At 43.4% G+C, this 24,497-nt stretch overlaps 1 protein-coding gene across 4 annotated transcripts in view; it reads left to right on the top strand.

The window, feature by feature from the left end:
* Positions 1-24,497, top strand: part of LOC143491553 (echinoderm microtubule-associated protein-like 6) — a 49,206-nt gene that overhangs the window by 10,657 nt on the left and 14,052 nt on the right. For all 4 annotated transcript variants that reach the window (XR_013125232.1, XM_076990692.1, XM_076990690.1 and 1 more), the window contains exons 3-26: positions 3,881-3,979; positions 4,073-4,141; positions 4,588-4,773; positions 5,646-5,781; positions 8,794-8,995; positions 9,375-9,512; positions 11,058-11,314; positions 12,469-12,681; positions 12,783-12,950; positions 13,850-13,956; positions 14,648-14,766; positions 16,170-16,356; positions 16,773-16,878; positions 17,106-17,199; positions 17,299-17,399; positions 18,659-18,861; positions 19,112-19,223; positions 19,680-19,807; positions 19,922-20,063; positions 22,318-22,470; positions 23,028-23,159; positions 23,587-23,675; positions 23,800-23,976; positions 24,167-24,368. Coding sequence is in view for 3 of the 4 variants with exons in the window: in XM_076990692.1 (XP_076846807.1) it covers positions 3,881-3,979; positions 4,073-4,141; positions 4,588-4,773; positions 5,646-5,781; positions 8,794-8,995; positions 9,375-9,512; positions 11,058-11,314; positions 12,469-12,681; positions 12,783-12,950; positions 13,850-13,956; positions 14,648-14,766; positions 16,170-16,356; positions 16,773-16,878; positions 17,106-17,199; positions 17,299-17,399; positions 18,659-18,861; positions 19,112-19,223; positions 19,680-19,807; positions 19,922-20,063; positions 22,318-22,470; positions 23,028-23,159; positions 23,587-23,675; positions 23,800-23,976; positions 24,167-24,368 (3,520 nt within the window). In the remaining variant the exon portion in view is untranslated. The remainder of the gene's footprint in view (positions 1-3,880; positions 3,980-4,072; positions 4,142-4,587; positions 4,774-5,645; positions 5,782-8,793; positions 8,996-9,374; positions 9,513-11,057; positions 11,315-12,468; positions 12,682-12,782; positions 12,951-13,849; positions 13,957-14,647; positions 14,767-16,169; positions 16,357-16,772; positions 16,879-17,105; positions 17,200-17,298; positions 17,400-18,658; positions 18,862-19,111; positions 19,224-19,679; positions 19,808-19,921; positions 20,064-22,317; positions 22,471-23,027; positions 23,160-23,586; positions 23,676-23,799; positions 23,977-24,166; positions 24,369-24,497) is intronic.

Below are 24,497 nucleotides of genomic sequence, written 5' to 3'. Positions count from 1 at the left end.
TCTCTCTTGTGCTGACGCCTCTGCATTCAGACACTCTTGAAGAGCTGGAGAACGGGGAGGTATGTCACTCCGGCTGCCGTCACACGGGTGGTGCTAGCTGCTCGTGAAACAGGCGGTTGGGTTAGGGCAGCTAGGATAAAAGCATCAGCACGTTGAAGGAGATACTGGGATGAACGCAGAACAGGGTGAGAGGGCACAGGGAAGAGAAACTCGTTTATTCAGCCTCTGAAATCAGTCTTGCCAAAAAAGAAAACATGGTAAAAAACCATTAAAAAACATTTTTATATAAGATAAGCATTTTGCTGTTATTATTTTCCCCTCTACCATTTGTAGTGTATGGTCAGTTGTAAAGGACAACAGTTTACACATTTCCATTGTTCTTTCCCTCAAATTACATTTACAGTAGCAGTGCCATCTCTTTAAAAAATAATTAAAAAAAAGGTTATGGAGATTTACAACTAGATTAACAAATACCTTGGACTAAAGTGTTCTTCAAAGATATACTTTGCATTACCATTTATTGACTGTCCTTTGCCCTTTCCACTCTAATTGTTATGAATGAATTTCTAAGTACAATGAAACTGCTTGTGGCTGTCAACCACAGATTGTAGACTCTAGCCACCAGAAAGGGCAAACCATAAAATTGCACTTCCTCAGGTTAAGTGTTTTTTATTCTTTCTTTGGTAATTTCAGGGCCCTACTGTTTCTGTTAGAGGTTGTTTTTCATCCTACAACTGGTGCTAAAAAAGATTAGAGACTCTAAATCAGACCAAACTTTGTCTTTACATTTTTAGTTGCAATTGAAATCCACATCTGTTGCTACTACTTTATTACTTAACTGTCAAAATAATATGTAAAACAATAAAAACAATTAAAGCCTTTTTAAAGATTGTTTAATATATACAGTTGTGATCAAATTTATTCAACCCCCAATGCTGTGAAGGGTTTTATGGAATTCAGTGCACATTTGTAATTGTGTTCATAATGAAATCTTACAAGGACTTGTTAAAGAACTAAATGCAACTAAGATAGCATCAATTTTTTTTGTCATAAAGTATTAAATGGCCTTTTTGTGATTTCTTCATTGACACAATTATTCAACCCCTTTACGACTACCACTCCTAAGAACAGAGGTTCATTCCAGTGTTTTCCATCAGGTATTGAAAACATCTGTGGATGTCAACGAGCAGCAATCAAGCATGATAAGCACCAATTAGGCAGATTTAAAAGGACTGTGATACTCAGCTCCTTCTAGACATCTACTGGTGTGTTTCCAAGCATGGTGAAGGCAAGAGAATGGTCCCAGAAGACAAGAGAAGAGGTTATTGCTCTTCACAAGAATGGCAATGGATATAAAAAGATTGCGTTAAATATTGTTAATATTGTTGTTAAATATTCCAAGAGACACTATCGGAAGTATCATTCGCAAGTTCAAGTTAAAGGGCACAGTGGAAACGTTACCTGGTCGTGGCAGAAAGAAGATCCTGACCGCGACTGCTGTGCGCTACCTGAAGCATAATGTGGAGAAAAATCCCCGCGTGACTGCTAAGGAACTGAAAAAAGACCTGTCAGATGTGGGCACTGAAGTTTCAGCTCAGACAATAAGGCGCGCACTGCATAACGAAGACCTCCATGCCAGAACGCCCAGACGCACCCCCTTGCTGACTCCAAAGAACAAGAAAAGTCGACTGCAGTATGCCAAAAGTCATGTGGACAAGCCACAAAGGTTTTGGGACAGTGTACTGTGGTCAGATGAAACTAAATTAGAACTGTTTGGGACAATGGACCAGCGCTATGTTTGGAGAAGGAAGAACCAGGCTTATGAACAAAAGAACACCTTGCCTACTGTGAAGCATGGCGGGGGGTCAATTATGCTTTGGGGCTGTTTTGCTTCTAATGGTACAGGAAAGCTTCAACATGTGCAGGGTACCATGAATTCCCTTCAGTACCAGGAGATCTTGGAGGAAAATGTGATGGAGTCAGTCACAAACCTGCGGCTTGGGAGACGTTGGACCTTCCAACAGGACAATGATCCGAAGCACACATCCAAGTCCACTAGAGCATGGTTGAACATGAAAGGCTGGAACATTCTAGAGTGGCCATCGCAATCACCAGACTTAAATCCAATTGAGAACCTCTGGTGGGACCTAACGAAGGCAGTTGCAGTGCGCAAGCCTAAGAATGTGACTGAACAGGAGGCTTTTGCCCATGAAGAATGGGCTAAGATACCCATAGGTCGCTGCAAGACACTTGTGTCAAGCTATGCTTCACGCTTGAAAGCTGTCATAACTGGAAAAGGATGTTGTACTAAGTACTAAAAATTAATGTCACTAGGGGGTTGAATAAAACTGATAATGATGTGAGCACAGTAAAGACATTTGTGGTTATTCCATCATAAATATTATGTTATGTTTGTCTAATTTATAAGTGCCTCTTTGATATAATTGTAAATAAGATGACTGAAATGATCAAAATCAGTGTCAAACTGGCCAAAACACTTTATTTCAGTGGGGGTTGAATAAATTTGATCACAACTGTATATTATCTGTCTATCTATATACTTACCAATGTATATAAAATTTTTCATTCATTCTTCAGCATCAACTGGGAAGGCTAAATCAAATTGACAGTGAGCCAATCATAAAACCACCGCGGCCTTTTCTCATCGCCATGTGTTTTCTGCAAGATGAATTTGCTCTCAAGTATGGTCACGTGCGGGAGCTCTGGCTCAAGTCCACGCCTGTCGCTGTCTGTCTCCGCTTGCGGGCCGGGAGTTGTTTGCATTCGGAAAGAGACGTGTGTCGTGCACGGAGGGTTCAGATGCCTGTTTTAATGAAAGTGTTTCTTATATCCCATTCGGCCAGCACGTCAGCGGGTACAATAGAAATAGTACGGAGGCATGACATTATGAAATACAGAACCAAATTGTGTGATGGGGCGCTGTAAAAAAATCATTGATTTTATTTGAATGCATCTTTCAAAGCCTGAAGGTCACATACAAATTACATATTATACCAAATCAGCAATATGTGTACAATAGTGGGAGAAGAATAGGGCAGAGTGTTAAATGACAAATAAAATGTACAAGTAATTCATGGTGAACCAGATTATTTAAAATCTTGAATACCTGCAGAGAGTCTAGGAGACAGTAGTCTAGGGGAAGAGAGTCCCATAGTTCCCATAGTGGTATGTAATTGCTAAAAGCCCCAGCTCTTAATGACAGGGGACAGAAGAGAGGAGTATAGCTGATGAGGAGTGTGGAGATCTTCATGAGGACCAGCATTCAAGCATTAAGTGCTTCAAATGTTAGGACCAATAACTTGAAGTCTATTTTGTCTTCTGGGAAACGAGTGGAGATCGTGAAGATCAGAGGTAATGAGTTTGTGACTATGAGCACAGGTCATATGAGCTGGAATATTCTGGGCCAGTCGAATGTTGTAGATGTATTTTACAGTCCAGCATATGCAGCATTACAGCAACCAATCACCAAGGTTACCAGTGTTTCCAAAGTTACCAACATTAACCAACCAACACTTACTCTTGAAAGAGTGTAATGTCATTAAGTGAAATATGTAAACCAGACAGTTATGATTGGATTCAGAATCGTCCAACCAGGCCCATAATAATGCGTTATTACAGTTGATCGGCATGAAGTCATATATGATGAAATCACAAGGGTCAGCATTGGGCTTGTTTTTAGAGACTGGAGAACTTGATCAAAAGACCCAGAGGAGTTTCTAACATTCTAACATATTGGCATGCATTTTGCATTGCCGTATGTCATCAAAACACCTACAGAACGCTGAGTGTGAACCGTATTTCGGTTAAATAAATGTTCTATTTATTTATAAAATAAAGGCTCTATTTTTTTTCTTTCTAGCGTCTGGTGTCTGTGGGGCTGGATGCTAAAAATACAGTGTGTGTTTGGGACTGGAAGAGAGGCAAAGTCATTGCCACGGCGACGGGACATTCAGATAGGGTATGGACCCGGGGGCATCTGATCTGTTATTGGGCACTCTGGAGCAAAGTAGTGGTGCGTCTTTAACGGGGTCTGTGTTTTCACATGTTCCAGATATTTGACATCACATGGGATCCATTTCAGCAGAACCGTCTCGTAAGCTGTGGAGTCAAGCACATCAAGGTGAGATCAGTGATGATGTGATGAGTGAGATCAGAGACCAAGATCATGAGATGGGCACAGATCTTGGTCATGGTTCACGAGATGGTAGGTTTGAATCTAGTTGGTTCTTTCGACCACTGAGCCTCAGCATGGAGTCACTTATAGGGGATCTAACACATGGTGTGATTGTTTGCAAATGGTGAAGGCTAGAATGTCTGATCAAATGTCTGTGCACACTAGATCTAAAAGTGAGGAAGGTTCTGTGTGAGTACAGTATGGATTAGAAGATGATGCAGGAGCACACTTTGAACTGTTTTGTACTGTGATTCTATTACAACCCGATATTCTGTTGTCGCCGTCGTCAACATTGCTGTTTTCGTTTGTTGCTTTCCTTGTTTTTCATGTTTCATAAGGAACATCCCCCACATGAGCTCTTTCATCATCAATTATTTCTTGCCTGCGTGCAGTTCTGGGCGATATGTGGAAATGCGCTGACACCCAAGCGAGGTATCTTCGGCAAAACTGGGGACCTGCAGACGATTCTCTGTGTAGCATCAGCCAAAGATGACATCACCTACTCCGGCGCGCTCAACGGGGACGTGTACGTGTGGAAGGGGCTGAACCTGACCCGCACGGTGCAAGGTGCCCATGGGGTGAATACGGCTCTCTTTCGTATTTATGTCAGCCTTGCTCCCATATGGTTGTGCACCGTGAAATTGTAATAGAGTGTTTCTGCTGTGAAGGAACTCGAGCCCGGCCTCATTAGGCACCAACTTCCTAGCTAACAGGAGATAGGTTCTCTGTGGCTTTGAAGTTTCAAGAGAGCATTGTCAGATCCCCAAACATGCAAAATGCATAGTGACTGTTTTAGGAGAGAAAGTGATAATTGGTAGTTGAAACATTTTCATTTTCCATTTTGTGCCAGAAAAAAAAAAATCTCTCCTGAATTGAAAAATGATGTGACCTATTTCTTGACTGATATCCAGTGGCTCTTCACCATGTTTGATAATCATGGGGGGAAGGGGATCTCGTCCCACATTTTCTGCCATGGTGGAACTTGATCATCATGCTCAGTACATGAGTAGAGTGAAGTGAAGGAGTTTGGCACAAAGTCAAATGCACCATTTCAAGAAGAGGCGAGATTTACCTGGAAAACCACAAGGAAGGGATTGAGAGATATCCAACAGCAGCGTCTCTGCCGCTGGACTGTAGACAGGCATGGTGGGGGTACGGAGTGGAGGAACGTGTAGAGAAGAACACGTACAGCACCGTCAGTCCTTTTTCCAAAACTTGACAAGCAAGAGTGCCGATTAGAAAGGCTTCTCAGAGGCGTGCTGTGTACCAACCATGCATTTCTCATTAAATCTGAATATTTTGAGTAGACCTACTCCTCTTTTATGGTTCCAGGTTTATTTTGTGTGAAACACATGTTTCAATGTGTGCGCTGGTTTGCGTGGATGTGCATGTGCGTGTGTGTGTGCGTGTGTGTGTGTGTGTGTGTACGTGTGTGTCGCTGTGGTTGCAGGCAGGAATCTTCAGCATGTACGCCTGTGAGGAGGGCTTTGCCACGGGTGGCAGAGACGGCTGCATCCGCCTGTGGGATTTCGACTTCAAACCCATCACCAAAATCCACCTGCGGGAGGCGGAGCAAGGCTACCAAGGTGGAGCTCACACACACACACACACACACACACACACACACACACACACACACACCACTGTATCCACTCGATAAAACAGACATTTACTAGAGCAGCACAAATCACTGGGTACCCACATAGGGTAACATGCTAATAAACTGCTCACAGGGATAAAAAGGAATTCAGGATGTAGAAACATTGGCTTTACATTCGCTGAACACCTCAATAATCTTTTCTCAATAATCGTTTAATGAGAAAAGCATAGCTTAAGATTATTACTGTAGCAACATGCTAATTCTTGTTGCATGGGACTCCTGGTGATTGAGAGTGACAGAGCTGACACACAAACACGACTCAGCTGGCTCGTAACCTCCAGACAGCCCAGTGTCAGCAGGTGTGTGTGTTGTGATGATGGAGGGCTCTGTTTCTCACCAGGTGTGTTTAGCTGTGTAATTAAGTTTAATTATGCTGCCCTCCACTAATGAGTCTGCTTGTCATCAACAAACATCTGCTAGGGAAAGTTGTGTCTTCTCGTCTTCTTATATCTTGCTGAGGTGCGAGACATAAGCTGGGACCACTGACATTTTGCATTCGGTCATGAATGATTTTCTGTAGGAAACGAGGGACAGCAGGGACCAAATTGACCACAAAAAGTGTATTGAGGTGAATAGTATAGACAGAGGGAGTGAATTGTGTGATTTGTGACACCAGTACTTCATTTCAATACTTCAAACATACTTTATGTATCGTATTTTACCTAAATGATAACAGGGCTATTGTTGTATGAATACAAATTAGTTTGACATGGATACAAGTTAGTTTGACGCTAAACAACTCCTGTCCTAATTTTATTCATGTATTTTTGCAACATTGTCATTTTTGTGTGCAAGTTTCCTTTAAGAAGAAGGTGACCTGTCGTGTATTAAAGCTCATCACCATTGATCGCCCTCCAAAGATCCCAGACTGATGAATGCCTGTGGCTGACCTTTTCCGGGGACAGACGCTTAATTAAAGTGTGTTTGGTATTTCCCACTGTTCCTGCAGCAGTCTTTGTACGTGTGTGTGTGTGTGTGTGTGTGTGTATGGGTGGGTAGGTGTGTGGATAGGTGTGTGGATGGGTGGGTGGGTGAGTGTGTGGATGGATGGGTAGGTGGGTGGGTGGGTGTGTGGATGGGTGGATGGGTGATTGATGGGTAGGTGTATGGATGGATTGGTGGGTGGGTGCGTGGATGGGTGGATGGATGATTGGTGGGTAGGTGTGTGGATGGATGGGTAGGTGGTGGGTGTGTGGATGGGTGATTGGTGGGTAGGTTTATGGATGGATGGATGATTGGTGGGTGGGTGTGTGGATGAATGGGTAGGTGGTGGGTAGGTGTGTAGATGGATGGGTAGGTGGTGGGTGTGTGGATGGGTGATTGGTGGGTAGGTTTATGGATGGATGGATGATTGGTGGGTGGCTGTGTGGATGGATGGGTAGGTGGTGGGTGGGTGTGTGGATGGGTGGACAGATGATTGGTGGGTAGGTGTGTGGATGGATGGGTAGGTGGTGGGTGGGTGTGTGGATGGGTGGATGGATGATTGGGTGCATGAGTCACTCTCCTCTGATTGTTCGCCCTTCTCTCTGAACTCTTGGTAGACACCGTGGATGAGGCCGTGATGATGGACCTACAGGGTTCTCACAGATCCCCCTCCATTCTGCCAGCTAATTAAGGCCTCGGTGGTTTTCAAATCAGTGCCAGGTGGAAGGCCCTGGGCTTGACACTATCAGCACTCCGGTTCCACCCGATTACCCAGAATCCCAATTACCCAGAATCCCCTTGTGGCTAGAGCATTGCTGAATGTTGACGTTTCACTTCCAAGTCCCAAGAAAAGATTTCAAGTTCCCTGGCTGTCTCTGTACCTGCTGCTCTATTCATATTTATATGGGAGGAGAGAAAGATCAGTAGCAGAGGTAATTAGGACCCCCCGCACAGCCAGCTCACACCTGCTGGAGGTTTGGCATTGCACCGCTTTTCTGTTTGGAAGGCCCAATTAACCTTGGCTGCAAGGGTGAATGACAAATATGTCCCACAATGATTTGGAAAATGTCCGTTTTTGCCTTTGCGGCTTAATTAACGATAGAAAAAAAGTGATGTTTGTTCAAGCTGTGTGTGCATGTGCATGCATGTGTGCATGTTTCCTGTAATCCGGTTGCCAGGTATTCTCCCTAGAGAGATGCTGTATTTGCGTAGATTGAAAGTGACTAGTTGGCAGATGCCAGTGTTTACGCAACGCACATGAGGTCCCTGGCTGGAGAGCTTTGTATGCACGTGGGACGAGAATGCGTGAGACAAGAGTGCGTGAGACGAGACTGCGTGAGAAGGAAAGGCAGGGGCAGCCCCCCCCGGCCCCAAGTTGGTGATGTCCTTGTGCATGGGCCATGGGATTTTACTCAACCCTCTACAGTTCCCTCTGCAGTCTGTTCCAAATGAAACCTAACCCCTTCCTCAATCACAATCACACTCCCCCACACACACACGTGCACACTGCTTGAAGCTGACGTCCGCCCACTGAGCTCCGGCTGATTGGCTGCCTGCCACGTCTGTCCAATTGGACGCCGCTCTTCACCTCGATCCGGCCCACAGCTGTGAACTGAGCCACACTGTTTAAGGCATGATATGGCAAACCGGTAGGAAGATGGATGCATGTTGAGTGGAGTCATGATGCAAAATGACCCCAGCCTGTCTTGGCTGCGGCCACCAAGGCTTTACCACTCAAGGCTTGTGAGATACAGCAGGAGTGAACGTGTGGATGTAGTTTGCAGAAGTGAGTGCTGTGGGGTTTTATTATTTTTTTTGCATAATTTTGTCAAATGAAAATGGAAACCAACAGTGCTTGTTAAAGTTAGGGACTTTGCTATGCTAAAAGTACTGACATCTTCCTACGCCCATCTCCTGATATACTATGACATTGATGTGGAGGAATGGCAAAGAGCCTCTTCAAAGGAATGTTTAAACTACTCTAGAAATAACACTCTCTCTGTGTTTCTCTCAGGGTTGTCCATCCGCAGTGTGTGCTGGCGGGCTGACCGCATCCTGGCGGGCACACAGGACAGTGAGATCTTCGAGGTGATGGTGCGGGACCGGGACAAGCCACAGCTCATCATGCAGGGCCACAGTGAGGGAGAACTCTGGGCCCTCGCCGTCCATCCCAAGAAAGCACTGGCGGTGACGGGCAGCGATGACCGTTCCATACGGTCAGCGATGTGACCTCGCAGTCTCTCCCTCTCTCTTCCTGCTCTGTGTGTGTATGTGTGTGTGCGTGTGTCTTTATGTGAACGTATTTATCATAGCACAGATTTCTGGGGTCCAACCACAAGAAGAATGATTGAAGTTTTAAAAAATGCAAAACTAAACATTTGCTTTTATTTAACTGTACAAACTTTTCCACTCAGATGACATTTTGACATCTCATTTTATTCCTACTCCAATAAAGAACTTCAATAAAAAACATTCAATTCAGAGCACAACTGTCTTCACTGTGGTCTACATAAGCGATCCAGCATTGCATTTTGTTTTGGTGTGCCCATGTGGTCATGGAGAGTGACCGGTGTGACCCCTCGCTCTGTTGGCTAGGCTGTGGGGCCTGGCCGACCACACCATGATGGCTCGCTGCAACATGGAGGAAGCCGTGCGGACCGTGGCCTTCAACGCCGATGGCACGCACCTGGCCCTGGGCATGAAGGACGGCTCCTTCACCGTGCTCCGCGTCAGGTGCGCCACACCGCCACCACTGCGCTCTCCCACGCGTTGTCCGGTCGTAGCATGCGCGGGGTGTAGTTATTCAGCATGTCTGCTGAGGGGAAGACGTTGGTCGGTTTCGCGGGGTGTGAATGAGCGCTTCTTGTCCCCAAGTGTCAGCGTGGATTAAAAGCTTGGAAGAATTAGGCAGGAATCGCGTTAATGCCGTTAATGTTAATGTCTTTTTGTTATATTAAGTCAGCTGTAATTGAAATTTAATATAAGAATGAGAGCCTTTGGACATTGCATGTCCTCTCAAAGGGGCTGTCTGTGTGTGTGCGACAGACACATTCACACACACTCAAAAACACACTGCAATCCCAGCGTTTGAGTACTTCATGGTGAAGTTAGCAGCTGGGAGAATTGCATTCATTAGTTATTATGCAGGTGTCGCCATGCCGCTGTGTTGCCATGCCGCTGTGCCGCCATGCCGCTGTCTTTTCCTCCTAAGCCATGGTAAATGGCTTTGCAGCACTGTTGAATGATTTTGAAGTAGCTAATCCCCATTGTGCACTTTGAAACACTGTGATTGTATTAGCACTTTGTGTCTTAAAAAAAAAAGATGAACTTTGTGTCCCCAAAGAAACCTACAAATTATTCTAGTGCATGGTTGGATTGGCAGGCTGTTCCCTAAAGGTTTTCTTAAACCGGTTGTTCGGGGATTGCAGCCTGCTGAAGATGTACAGCTGCTAAACTCGCCAACAACACCAGGAAGTATTTAAAATTAAAGTTCAAAAGTATTAGAAGAGACTGAGGGCACATCGTTTGGATTTATTGGACAAGTTGATGAATTATTGAAAGCTTAAACAGCCAAAGTATGTAATGCATCTCTCTCATCTAATGGTAATGAAGCTATTATATGAATAATTGATTATTCACTCACATCACCTGCTATCTATGTGACAAATGGGCCCACATTTATCCCAGTCAGTCAGTCCTGGCTTGAAACACTGGTGCCAGTCATTAAGCAGACGAATGCTCCTCCACACAAGAACTAATCAGATGTCAGCTGGGGGAATTGCTTTTCAGAGAACAACACGGTCCTGATGAGGTGGTGCCAGCCCGATTTGTTGGCCTCGATCAGAGCCCGACTTGAATAGGGCCGCCAAGTGTTTTGGAGACATGGGGAGGCCATGCGAACTTTCTCCATCTGCAGCTGCTCAGGCTGGGGACCAGAACTTCCACATCGCTGGTGCTGGCTTCACGCCGAATCCTTCCAAACTCTGGCATCCTGACAGCTGGACTTATCAAAGGATTGGCAGCTGCTGTGGCAGGATGTCAGAGCTGAATTGAATTGACCTCTGAACTGACCTCAGGGGCTCTGGTGTTCCAGGGAGGAGAGAAGATTCTTACTCACAAGAAAAATAACTTTCTTTAAAAGAGTGATTATCCTAAATAAAAGAAGGCAATCCTCTTAACATCGGTGTTGCCGTAAAACAGATTCTACATGTCATTCGGTGCGGTACTTGGTGAAACCGGTTTGTTCTCCCTCTTCATCCCCCTTCATTTCCACCTCAGAGACATGACTGAAGTGGTGCACATCAAAGACCGGAAGGAGGTGATCCATGAGCTGAAGTTCTCCCCAGACGGGGCCTATCTGGCCGTTGGCTCCAATGACGGCTTGGTGGATGTCTACTCTGTGGCCCAGCGCTACAAGAAGGTGGGGGAGTGCAGCGCATCTGCCAGCTTCATCACGCACCTCGACTGGTCCGTCGACAGCAAGTTTCTGCAGACCAATGATGGCAGAGGGCAGCGACTCTTCTACCGAATGCCAAGTGAGATCCACCTGCCACATGGATGATGGTGCTGGAGACACAGCTACCTTCTGTCCTACTTACAATAAGAAAAATATGTATTTTTGTCCTTTGTTTATATAAATTGCATTATTTATTACTCTGAAATTCCTTGAACTTTCGTGGTTATTCAGGTAAAATGGTTTGAGTGTTTCACCTCTGCAAAAAATGAAGGGATTATCTTATTGGGCAGGTTTCTTGTGACAGTAGCATTCATTTTCAGCAGCACACTGCCGTACACAGAAGCTCTTCCTTAATTCCTGTATAGATGATCTTCTTGATATGAACAAAAACTATTATATTGGGACATGATATAAATATGCTTCACATTATATTGAAATGCAATAGTGCAGCTTTTTGAAATATAAATAAAAATAAAGATCAGTACTGGAATAAAGACATAATACACATTATATTGAACAGTGTAAAGAAACAGCTGGCAGATCACAGCGAGGGCACTGTCAGTAGAAAAGTCTCTAAGCTAATACTGCGTAATACTGCTAATACTGCCTTTAACCTTAGCTTGCCCTGTTCATTTCTCTCATGGTGTTTGACAGTATTTCCCATGTGAAGTAAAACTCATTGAAATGTTAACAGCTTCATTTCTGATGACACATAACATTTAGGTTTATGGCATTGAGCAGACAATCTAATCCAGAGTAATTTATAAAAGTGCTTTGTCATCTACTCCTAGAATGCATCCTAGCCAGTAACATAGACTGGAGTCCAAGGTACCATTGCACTAGGATACTGCTAGATACAAGAGTCAGTGCTGAAACCTAGAAATAATTACAACAGAAAGCATTCAAGTGTAATACTAATCAGTAAGTGCTAAGAGGGATCAATTAATAATTTGTAATGCAATACAATATTTCCATGTAATGTAGGATTAGTGGTCATTTAATATACTTCTCAAAAAGGATTCATGTTGTAGCCTTAATATTGTAATGCACAATAGTGTTAAACATCCTGATAAAGTGGCAGAACTGATCCAGGACCAGTTTTGAGTTTGCTAACAGAGAGCATGGCAGATGTGTGTTGTAGTGGTTGCATCATTGTGACAGTCGAGTTGTTACTCTAAATGTTTAATTCTCTTCTTGAATTTCCTAAATTTGATTCATTTGCTTATCTGCCAGCTGGGAAACATCTGACTACCAAAGAAGAGATCAAAGGGATCCACTGGGTCTCCTGGACCTGTGTGATTGGGCCAGAGGTGAGCGGGATCTGGCCAAAATACACCAGTATCAGTGACATCAACTGTCTCGATGCCAACTACAGCAATGCCGTCCTGGTGACGGGCGATGACTTTGGTCTGGTCAAGCTGTTCCGCTTCCCTTGTCTAAGAAAAGGTTATCTGACATCTTACTCCTTAATTAACACTCAGCAGGAAGATATTGGCAGCACAGGTCAATGTTAACCACAGGCTTGTGTTCCGTCACGTTTCTCATAGGAGCCAAGTTCAAGAAGTACGTTGGCCATTCTGCTCATGTGACCAATGTGCGGTGGTCTCATGACCATCAGTGGGTGTTGACTACAGGGGGAGCAGATCACTCATTGTTCCAGTGGAGGTTCCTTCCAGAGAGCATCATGAATGGAATTATGGACCCTGTTTTGCAAGGTATGGCGGCAGTCAGCATGTAGAGTGTGTTCAATATCTTAATTTACCAAGCGCTTCATTAATGTTCATGTAATTTGCATGTACAGAATATTGATTAGGAATAAATTTCCTGCCTGGGAGAAATCTACTAATGGTGGTAAGAGTTAAAATATTGGCTCCATACTGGACTGTGTGTTTCTGCTTAATTTGTCTAAGAGGTGAAATGTAAAATGGGAAATTAAACTGTGGGTATGAGGTCCACTTATGAAGTCACCACTTATGGAGTAGTAGCAAAAATACTCCTTCCACAAATGATCTTCAACTGGTTGGAGTCAGATGTTATTTTTCTGCTGCTTGTTTGGGGTTTGGGGGTTAGTATATACTTTGTGTAATACTGTATGAGAGGGTGCCGGGTAGAACTTTGGATCCAGAGGAGGTTTGCTTTGCAATGAATCCAGAAGTCCAGCAAAGCTATATGGTTGATTGTAGGGGCTTTATTCCACAATCAACGGGGGAGCCAAGCATTCTACGCTGATCTGATTTCTCACTTTAAGAATGTTAGTGAGAAGTTCTAAATGCAGTCTGTTGCACCTTAGCTATACCCTCTTAATTGGCATCTTACACCCTTTGCCATAGTGTTTCCATCAAGAAAAGCAGGCAAGGCTGACATTTTAAAGAGCAATTGAAAAGAGCAATATATTTTTTAAAGTGAACTTGGCAGTTTATTTTATCAGAAAGCACAGAAAGTGGCATTCAGTATTGTTGCCTCAATGAAAACTCAGATCAGGTCAGGAGTCGGGTGTTGTGACCTATTAATCATAGATATTGTATATTGCCATTGTTGGATAGTTCAAATTATGACATAATTTGACATAATTTCTGTGCTCCTTAAGATCCTATCTCTGCATTGTTTTTTCCAGATGGATGTGCCAACTCTAACAGCGAGGAGTCTGATTCTGATCTGTCTGATGTGCCAGAGCTGGACTCTGACATTGAACAAGAGACACAAATCAACTATGACCGGCAGGTCAGCGCAGGCTAGCTCATAAACCCCAAAATCGTGTTCAGCAGGAGACAGTGCACTATGTCTCCTGTCACTTTTGATGTAGAGTCAGACTGTACAAGGTCTCATTCGCTAAATGTGTTCAGCAAGGACTGGTTTGTGATGCTTCCAAATCGAAAGTACAAATTCCTCTCAAAAATGGGTTTTTCTGAATTGTTAAAAACGGTTCTATTTAGTTCCATGAAAGCAAAGGTGATACCCTTATTCGTGCATGTTCACAATGTTATCTTTCAAAGCCTCATTAAAACAGAGATGACAGTTTGTTTATTTCCCTAAGGAGTTTTGTTCATTAACTTCAGACCTGAGTCAACTTGAGTAAAACGGCTTGCCGTCTGTCTTGGCATTTAAAAAATCTTATTCTTGTCTTGTTGTTCACGTGAGTCGCCCATGCTTCACTCTGTGGAAATTTGTGCCGGTGCCTTTTCAAAGGACATTTTCACCTGCAAAATGTTGGTGATCTCATCAGTAGTAAAGAGAAGCATCAAACTGTGACTCAACATTAACATGGATTTATATTAACCTATGGGTTACGTGCAGTCTCCGTTGGAGATGGTTGCCATTTTTCCTTGCACAGAAGTCAAGACGACGTGAAAAGAGACACGCAGTGTGTGGTGGACCAACAGGCTGGCAGAATCTCACCTTGTGTTTCCCATAGGTCTACAAGGAGGATCTCCCCCAGCTGAAGCAGCAGAGTGGAGAGAAGACTGTGTCCCCAGGCTCCCTCAAGCGCCAGGCCGTTCCGGACATGGGCCTCCGTCTGCACTTCGTACACGGGTACTCCACGTCCCTCTCCTGTCCCTCTGTGTCCCTCAAAGTGCCTGCAATGATGTCTCATCAATCACACTGCTGACAGTCATCATTGATGGGGTAGCTGTACTTGTGATGCCTGTTCTCTGAAATGACATGCATTAGTAATGCTCTCGAGGTTGTTTATGGGCGAGGCAATCATGGTCCTGTTCAACCATGGTCTCAGTTTTCAGAACGTTACTGTATTTAGGACATTGGAATGATACTTTCACTGTAAAGCATCGTGCTGTAATAATTCATGTTTAATCGTGCTGTAAGAATTACTGTTTTCCTGTGGCGGTGTCTTGTTTGGCAAAGCTTTCATAGTGACATCAATATTCATGAAGCCAAAGTAGTTTTTGCATAAGCTAGTGAAACTGGGGTCTAAGGAGCTTGTTTCCCTGGAGTTTTGACATTACCAATTAAACTGAAACAAAATCTTAATGTTCATCATCTGCGCTTTATGTATTGAATATTTAGCATTTTAGATAAAACATTTTTAAAAACTTGAAAATTTCTTCAGAAAAGGTTGCTGAGGACATCACAGCTGTTCCATGTTTTAATGCAGCTGTAGTTTGGCCATTTTTGTTATAATATCCTTGTCTGATAATACCGTATGTTCTGCACTGACTTTCATGCTACTTGAATTTTAATATCCATGCAACCAGATGGCGTGAAAATGGTTTACTAAATCAGTGTAAAACCTGTTTGTTCTGTTTTATTGAATCCCAAAAGATGCACATGGTAGCAAAATAAAAGCTTAATAAATGTGCTCTTTGGTCTGGAATCAGTGACGGAACATCTGTTCAGTAATTTTTTTACATTGAGCTGTTTTGTTTTGTTTTTTTTTTTTATCTTGTGTGGAGTGGGTTAGATTCTCTTTCAGCTTCAAGCCATTTGAAAAGTGTGTGCAGTGTGCCTGTCTGAGTGTGCAGTGTGCCTGTCTGAGTGTGCAGTGTGCCTATCTGTGGGTGTGTGTGTGTGTGTATGTGTGTGTGTGTGCATATCCAGCTTGAGACTGCATTTCCAGTGTGCGGTTGATTACATTTGCTTCAAACAGCCACGCAGGGCTTCCGTGAGCAAATGACATGTGCATGCCTGTGTTTTGTCTTATGTTTGTGCCGAGTGTTGTGTAACTGGCTTAATTTGATGATTTTATTCCTGTAATATAAATCCTGCCAATCTCTAAATAACACAATTAAATATTGATGCTTTTGAAAATACAAATGGTTGTTTTGCTGAAATCTAAGGTTCACTATTAACTAATCTTATCCATATGCTGAAGCATATTACAACAGTTATTTTGAGTTGATGGGGTGTAAGACATTTCTATGTTGCCATTGTGATTTTTTTTTTTTGCTCCTTTGATCTTTCTCTTGCTCCGTTCGCAGGTATAGGGGATACGACTGCCGGAATAATCTGTTCTACACGCAGACGGGGGAGGTGGTGTACCATGCAGCAGCCGTGGGAATAGTGTACAGCAGGCAGGAGCACACACAGCGCTTCTACCAGGGCCACGATGATGACATCCTCAGCCTGACTGTCCACCCTATTAAAGACTATGCCGCCACAGGCCAGGTACAGCGGAACTACGGTGGGTGACATCACCCAGCTTCACGTGGCGTGTCTGCTACAGTTCATGAGCACCATGGTGACTTAAGGGTACAGGTTTGAGAGAAATAAATCACCATGGTTCACCAAGATGTGTCCAGAACTGGAATTAGTAAAACCATGTGATAAAAATTTGCAGACACTAATTAAGAAACTGATGCTTATTTTATTTTAAGTAATTGCCTCCTAGTGAAGTTTGTAAATGTAAATTAGGTTCTTTAAGTCTTTAGCCAGTGTGACCAGTATCATTATAACAGTACAGAGATGTACCTCTAAAACTCTAAAAATGTTTTCTCCATCACATTAATGAGTTTGGCATTAAGTATGGCAAACTGAGAGGTGGCCTTCTGCCTGTCTGAACCCTCGTCTGTGGCGAACTTCAGGTTGGCCGCGACCCAGCCGTCCATGTGTGGGACATCCAGAGTCTGAAGTGCCTCTCTCTCCTCAAAGGCCATCACCAGAGAGGAGTCTGTGCTCTGGACTTCTCTGGTATTGCTGCTATATTATCGATTATGTATATTTATCCTCCTTTGAGTTTGTTGCATGGAGGTGGTGTTTAAAATTCAGTTTGAATGAGAAAATATATAACAAAAAATCATTTAGTTTGGTATTATAGAATATTTCGGGCAGATGTGTTTGTGTAAGAAGTTTGAATTAGTAGGTACCTCCTATATGAGCTTAAGCAGGTCAATATCTTCCATCCTTTGCTCCTTCAGCTGATGGCAAAAGCCTGACGTCGCTGGGAGTGGATGATGACCACACCATCGTGGTGTGGGACTGGAGGAAAGGGGAGAAACTGGCCACCGCCAGGTAACAGCAGCAAGCCCCAGCAGTGCTGACCGCCACGTGCACCGTCCCTCATCTCACGTGCCTGTCCACGCTGTTGTTCTCTCCCTCCTCTTCTCTCAGAGGTCACGCAGACAAGCTTTTTGTCGTTAAATGCAGCCCTTCGCACATGGACAAGCTCGTGACGGTGGGCATGAAGCATATCCGATTTTGGCAGCTGGCAGGTACGGGCGAGGGACTTTTATCTCTGTCTGTCTTTCGGTCTTTTCTCTTTATTTATTTCTGTCTTTATCTCTCTCTCCCCCCCTTCTTTTTGATGTCACTTAGCAATGGTAGTTTAATAGTAACTGTTAAATTAGGATTGTTTGAGTTACAGAGTTAGCTTATAGTTTTCAGATGGTTGCTTGTCTAACAGAACCAGTGGGGCATGCTTCCATGGTCATTATTACTAAAAGCTACATGAAATGAGACTGCACTTAGAATTTGAGGGAGGGGGTCAGGAGGTTTAGTTAAAGCAATTTCAAATGTTAGCAGGTGAGGGATGGAGTGACAGAGCTTGGTTGCCATAACGGCGCAAAGGGCTCCTTGCAAAGGGCCTAACGTTTATGGTCTCTGGAGACGTTAAGCTGGTGCTCAGGAGGTTTGTCGCTCTACTCCTGTTCTGATGATAAACTTGGGTGAGTCTAACGAGCGTTGGGAATTCGTATGTTTTTTTTTAAGAGTCTCTGAGAGATGTCAGTGCCTTAAAATAAGCCGTAAAGCACCAGTGGCAGTCACAGCGCACCGCGGTAGGTTTAAGGTGGCAGATGATTGTATAACCTTTGCCTAAAATAACTGCAGATAGAGCAGGGCTATCTAGCACCTAGCACTCAAGTACAGAGAGTGCTCCGCCCCATAAAACCCTTAAAATGACACTATGAAAAACTACATCTGCCTGAAACATGCTTTTCAGATGTTTTTTACAAGCATGTAAGAAGAACATCTAAATGCAATACTCTTTGTTGGTGTGCAGTGTTTCTAGGGGTCGAATTTTGACTTATAGATTGAAGAACCTTCTGTAATGGTCCTCTTGGGGTTTAGCATTTGAGGACGCCTCATTACATGAATTGAGCCCCATCTCTCTCACCCCTTTGTCTTTTTGTAGGTCTGCACTCTCCTATTTTTTTCTGAAGATCTCCATGCTCTTTTAAAAAGGACTCCACTTCTTCAGTAATAGCTCAGTATTAGTAATTAATCTCTTTTGCAGCCCAATTTGGGTGTTCCAAGTGCTGTTTTGTCAGGTACCCTGTATTTGTAACTCATGAGATCTTCTCATTAGAAATGCTCTGTGTTCACATACGTATGAGCCGTATTTCAGAGCCTTTATCTGTGCTGGGGCTTAGATCAGAAAATAACACACGAGCCAGCCGGGGTCCCTGGAGGGCCTGATCAGGGACCTGTGTGTGAGGTCTTTGCTTAACCTGTGTCACTGATTTTCCTCAAGGAGGTGGCCTCACTTTTAAGCGTGGAGTCTTCGGCAACCTTGGGAAGTCCGAGACCATGATGTCTGTGTGCTATGGTCACGCCGACGACCTTGTGTTCTCTGGGGCGACCACCGGAGACATTTACATCTGGAAAGAGCCAATGCTGTTGAAGACAGTCAAAACCCATGACGGACCCGTGTTTGCCATGTTCTCCTTAGATAAGGTAAACGCACGCTGTGCAAAACTCATTGAAAAGTCACTTGGCCTATAATGTCTCTTTCCTTCATGTCAGCAGTTTGTTTAATAATGAATGCATCTCTGTTCATTAATGTACTATACAAGTTGTATTGCTGTTGCTCTTGGAAATCCCTTGTTCGTTCCTATAGTTTCTATGGAGCTTTATTTTTTAAATTTATTTATTTGGGCAATGCAGCGTTTTTGAAACCCCTCCCCTCCTTCTCATCCCTCTACAGGGCTTTGTAACCGGAGGGAAGGACGGGGTTGTCGAACTTTGGGACGACATGTTTGAGAGATGTCTCAAAACCTACGCTATCAAAAGGGCCACGCTCTCGCCGGGATCTAAAGGTCATTTTCATTTTGAATGCTTCATGCAGATCCGTTTTGCTTGCTCTGAGGAGGCCAGTGGGAGCCATTTAGATCGGCGTAAATGAATAATGCTAATGTGTTTATTTGCATAATGCTAACTGGCATAATGGCAAAATGGCAAAAATTGGCACAGGGAGTCATTCGGGACCGTACAGCCAACCCTAATGACAGGATTAGGACTTTTTGTGCAGAGCGAGTCTCAAAGGTCTGCCTTGTAGACAAGCAGGATTCTCTCAAATGCAACATTTCATCTGTAACGGACTTCCACGGCTGTTTGGTGCTGCCCCCTATTGCCCCAGAGTGGAAGTGTAACTAAATAATACACAACAGGAACATATGGTGCAATTATCTACCTATCTGTGTGACTCGACCTGCAGGCTCTAACCCGTTAGGATGAGGGAAGGATTAGTTTATTTATTTCTGCTGGTTCTTCAGGGCTGCTCCTGGAAGACAACCCATCCATCCGGGCGCTGACTCTGGGTCACGGTCACATTCTGGCAGGGACAAAGAACGGAGAGATCCTGGAGATAGACAAAAGTGGACCGATCACCCTACTGGTTCAGGTACATTATCCAGGCTCATCATTTCATTTGTCTTTCTTTCAGTCTTTCTTAAATTAAACATTACTGCAGCTATAACTGATATTAATTTGTGCGTGCGTGTGTGTGTGCGTGCAGGGTCACATGGAGGGTGAAGTGTGGGGTCTGGCTGCACATCCGCTGCTCCCCGTATGCGCCACTGTGAGTGACGACAGAACCCTGCGCGTCTGGGAGATCTCGGCCCACCACCGCATGGTGGCTGTCCGCAAGCTGAAGAAAGGTACACCTGCAGGGCCAGAAGATCAGAAGAGCCTCCATACTAGAGTCAGTCATGTAGGAGGCAAACTGGGGACCAGTTCCCTGCCTGAGGGAGAACTGGGAGGTCTGGGATTTTTAAATGTACTGGTACTGAAAACATCTGTTCAGAATAGTGGGTGGGTGATTCATTGGACTGAAGAAATGCCATTTTGAGGACCAGCATTGGCCAATTTTTATTAGTTTATTTATTTATTTTTGACATTGACCAAAGAGGTTTTGGTCTTCTTTATTGTTTATTATCCCCTGTAGACATCTATTTAGTTAATATTTTTTATTGTAAAATAGGATCTACATAAACAAACCGAGACTAGGCTATACCAGTGGTAATTCAAGGTTATTAACTTAAGCAAATTGTTGTATACTACAAGATACAAAATCTTCCTCTCTGAATATTGACATCAGTTCTTTACTAAACCTGTATTGGTGTCGACCACTAGTCCAAAAGTGATCTTAACACTTAGAAGTGTTAGAAATGGTCAGATGGTCACACGTGGGGAAATACGTTGTTAATACTGAATGGAGCCTTCCAGGATACACAGCCACACAAATGTAGATATTGATATATTGATATTGAATTAAAGCACATGTAACAAGTTGTTGGTAGGGAGACCAGATAATCCAAAAGCAGTACTAACTATGAGCATTGAATAGGGATGCAAATGATTAATCGACTTTCGATTAATTGTCGATCAAGAGGTTAGTCGATCAACATGTATTAATCACGATTAATCGTTTTAGCGTGCTACTGTAGTAACTTGAACAGAGCGTAAGAACGAGAAGTGAACACGTGTCGCGAAAGACCAGAGTGGCAAACAAAATGAAGCGGGCGAAAAGACGTGCGGTGTGGGACCATTTTGAAGCGGGTTCGGGAAACAAGACAGAAACTGCGTAATCCAGAAAATCCCGATGAGGGAAACTTTATTTTCCACGCAACTCAAACAATAGCACCGTTCTCTCTCCGCTCCCCCAGTGTTACTTAAAGGGCCAAGTGCCTGTCTGTTAGGGAACTCGCTGCGAGGAGTAGTAGTCGCTACAATTTCAACATTGTTAATTTAGGCAAAGAAGTCAAATGTTCTGTGTGTAATGCGGTATTGAAGTACAACAGTTCCACTAGCTCACTCAATTATCATTTGAACACCGTGCAGCTGTCCTGCATATCACCACTGCACCTGGTCAACCTAAAATCACAGCTACACTGGGAAGGCGAGCGTTTTCGAAGCTCGCTACGAATAAAGAAGAGTGAGCTAAAAACAAAGCTAGCTACTGCTACTGATGTAGCCCTTACAACAGATTGTTGGACGGCTCTAACAACAGAAAGTTACATTACCGTGACGTGCCACTACACTGACGAGAACTGGCAGCTAAAATCTGCAGTGCTGATTACGACGAACATGTCGGATAGACACACCGCTGACAATTTAGCTGACAAGCTCAATGATGTTGTGGAGACTTGGGCACTCTCCGGTCGTGTTACAGCATGTGTTCACTACAACGCTAGAAACATTGTCCAAGCATAGGCTCAATAATATTCTGTTTGGCTCTCTATTTAATTTCTTCTTTTTTTTGTCTAATGTCTAATGTTTCAAATGCAAGAACGGAGCCAGTCCTTAATTTATTCCTTTTTAAATGAAAGAATGTATTTTGTTATACCATAAAAATTTCCTAATGCATAATTACTTGAGCAATATATCATATAATACAATATAATTATCATAATATAATATATACTTTTTGAACAAAGTGAACCATTTAGCTGATATTTTTAAAGGCCCTATTGAAACACTGAAATTCAGGTGAAAAACGCCGCTTATTGATTAATCGAAAGTCGATCGATAAGATCAATCAACTAACGATTAATGAATTAATCGATAATTTGCATCCCTAGCATTGAACATTAAATATTACTATTATGCTCCTATACTGAGACATTTTATAAATGGAGACAAAGCTCTGGTCTTGCATCCGTGGAAATGAAATCTTTTTAAAGTTTCTAAGGTTTCTCAACAATGTGAAATGCCCATCATGGCTTACATTTTTACTTATTATACATTTTATTTATGTGCATGTCTGTGTGTGTTTTTGCATTAATGCGTGCGTGTGTGTGTTTGCATGCATGTGTTTGCATGCATGTGTTTGCATGCATGTGTTGGCATGCGTGTGTGTGCTTGCATTTGTGCATGTGCTTGTGCGTGTGTGCTTGCGCGTGTGTGTGGCAGGAGGAAGATGTTGTGCCTTCTCCCCAGATGGGAAAGCCTTAGCCGTGGGCCTCAACGATGGAAGTTTTCTGGTGGTGAACGCGGATACACTGGAGGACATGGTCTCCTTCCACCACAGGAAGGAACTCATCTCCGACATCAAGTTCTCCCAAGGTGACATTTCCACTCTCAGTTTAATGAAAGCTGTTCTCAGGCTGATGTCCGTGCTCATTTAGTTTTGTTGGTCTACATTGTAATTAATGTTATTGGTTTAATATAGTTGTGCTTCTGTGGTCGGAGGTAAATAGTGTTGACATAAGCCTAACTGGCTCCATTTTGTACTTTACTGACTGCAGTTTCACTAAAAATACAAAAATAAGCTGCTGTTTTTAAGTTTTTGGAAGAACAGAATATTTTAATATTTTAAGTTCAGAGTCCATATAAGATCCCTTTAAAAGCAGCAACGCCTGAAGAGCTGGAGAGGCTTACAGCTTTGTGAGTAATTTATGCCACATCTTTAATCTCTGTGTGTGTGTGTGTGTGTGTGTGTGTGTGTGTGTGTGTGTGTGTGTGTGTGTGTGTGCACGCGTGTGTGTGTGTGTGATTGTGTGCATATGTGTGTGTGTGCTTATGTATGTGCACGCGTGTGTGTGTGTGCGCTTATGTATGTGTGTGTGTGTTGTTTGTGTGTGCACTTTTGTGTGTGCGTGTGTCTCTCCCTCCTTGATCAGATGCTGGTAAATATCTTGCAGTAGCCTCTCATGACCACTTTGTGGATATATACAATGTCCTCAGCAGTAAGAGAGTGGGTATCTGCAAAGGAGCCACAAGCTACATCACCCACATAGACTGGGACACACGTGGTGAGTAGCACACAGAATGGCAGCTGTATTACTGTGGCAGTCTGATTGGCTCTCATATTCTCAAGGTGAGCTTGTTCAGCCATTACATTTGCTACGTTGGTTGTCAATCACAGAGCAAACACCACCCCACTATCCTCCCAGTATCATGCTTCCTGTTTCAGGAACATGCCCTTAATGGATAGTAGGTGGATTGCTTTGGACAACCCAGCTAGAGAAAAACTCCATCTCAAAGGGACAGTTGTTTTTTCTTGCCCTGGTAGACTCTGTCTTTCTTGTTAATGCTTTTAGTTAGACTGTAATCTTTGTGATTATACGTTGGACCTCCTACTGTCTAAGCAAACCCACTGACTCATAGCGGGGGGTTTAGCAATCGAAGTTCTTTGTTCTGATCTCTCAAACTATCTTTTGTTTTGTGTTTTTAAATTAGGTAAATTGCTGCAAGTTAATTCTGGTGCCAAAGAACACTTATTCTTTGAAGCCCCAAGGGGCAAGAAACAGATTATTCACACTTCAGAGGTCAGTCATATAAAGCAACACTGACTCTGAATCCGTAAAATCAATAAAAATATCAAACACTCCATGTTATATTAATCCGGTGAGAGTGATGTGGGTTAAAAGATGAATTTGGATTATTTCTTAGATTGACAAAATTGAATGGGCCTCCTGGACGTCTGTTCTGGGCCCCACCTGTGAGGGCATCTGGCCAGCTCACAGTGGTATCACTGACATCAATGCTACCTCACTCACCAGAGACAGGAAGCTCCTGGTTACGGGGGATGACTTTGGCTTCCTCAAACTCTTCAGATACCCTGCTACTGTGAGGAAATTAAACCTTTCCACAAAAAAACTTAATTTTGCCTTGCACATATTTGGCAGTAAAGTTAGTTTTTTAATAAAATATTTTCTCGTAAAGATTACAAATGAAAACAAAGAACAACAAAAAATGAGGAAATATCAGTATTGTGTTCCTGTAAGTAATCTGCAGACCTTTTCCCTTTCTTGTGCAGGGCCGGTATGGAAGATTTAAGCGTTATGTAGGCCACAGTGCTCACGTGACCAACGTCCGGTGGGCTCAGGATGACGTGACTTTGCTAACAGTTGGGGGTGCTGATGCGACTCTGATGATATGGACTCTGGACTCCTCTATAACTCCAGACAACCGGCCGGTTGACAGCCAGGAGTCCGAGGAGGATCCCGAGGAGGACGGAGGTGGCTAGACTTCCAGTTTGTTGAAATTCATGATATTCAAACCATTCGGCAGCAGAATGCTTGGCTTTTTGTTATATTACTTTGACCACTTCTCCTATGTTTTGACTAGGCTGTGTATTTCTCTGTACT

Source organism: Brachyhypopomus gauderio, unplaced genomic scaffold (assembly GCF_052324685.1).
Source record: "Brachyhypopomus gauderio isolate BG-103 unplaced genomic scaffold, BGAUD_0.2 sc77, whole genome shotgun sequence".
NCBI lineage: Eukaryota > Metazoa > Chordata > Actinopteri > Gymnotiformes > Hypopomidae > Brachyhypopomus > Brachyhypopomus gauderio.
This window is presented reverse-complemented; position numbering and strand designations above follow the sequence as displayed.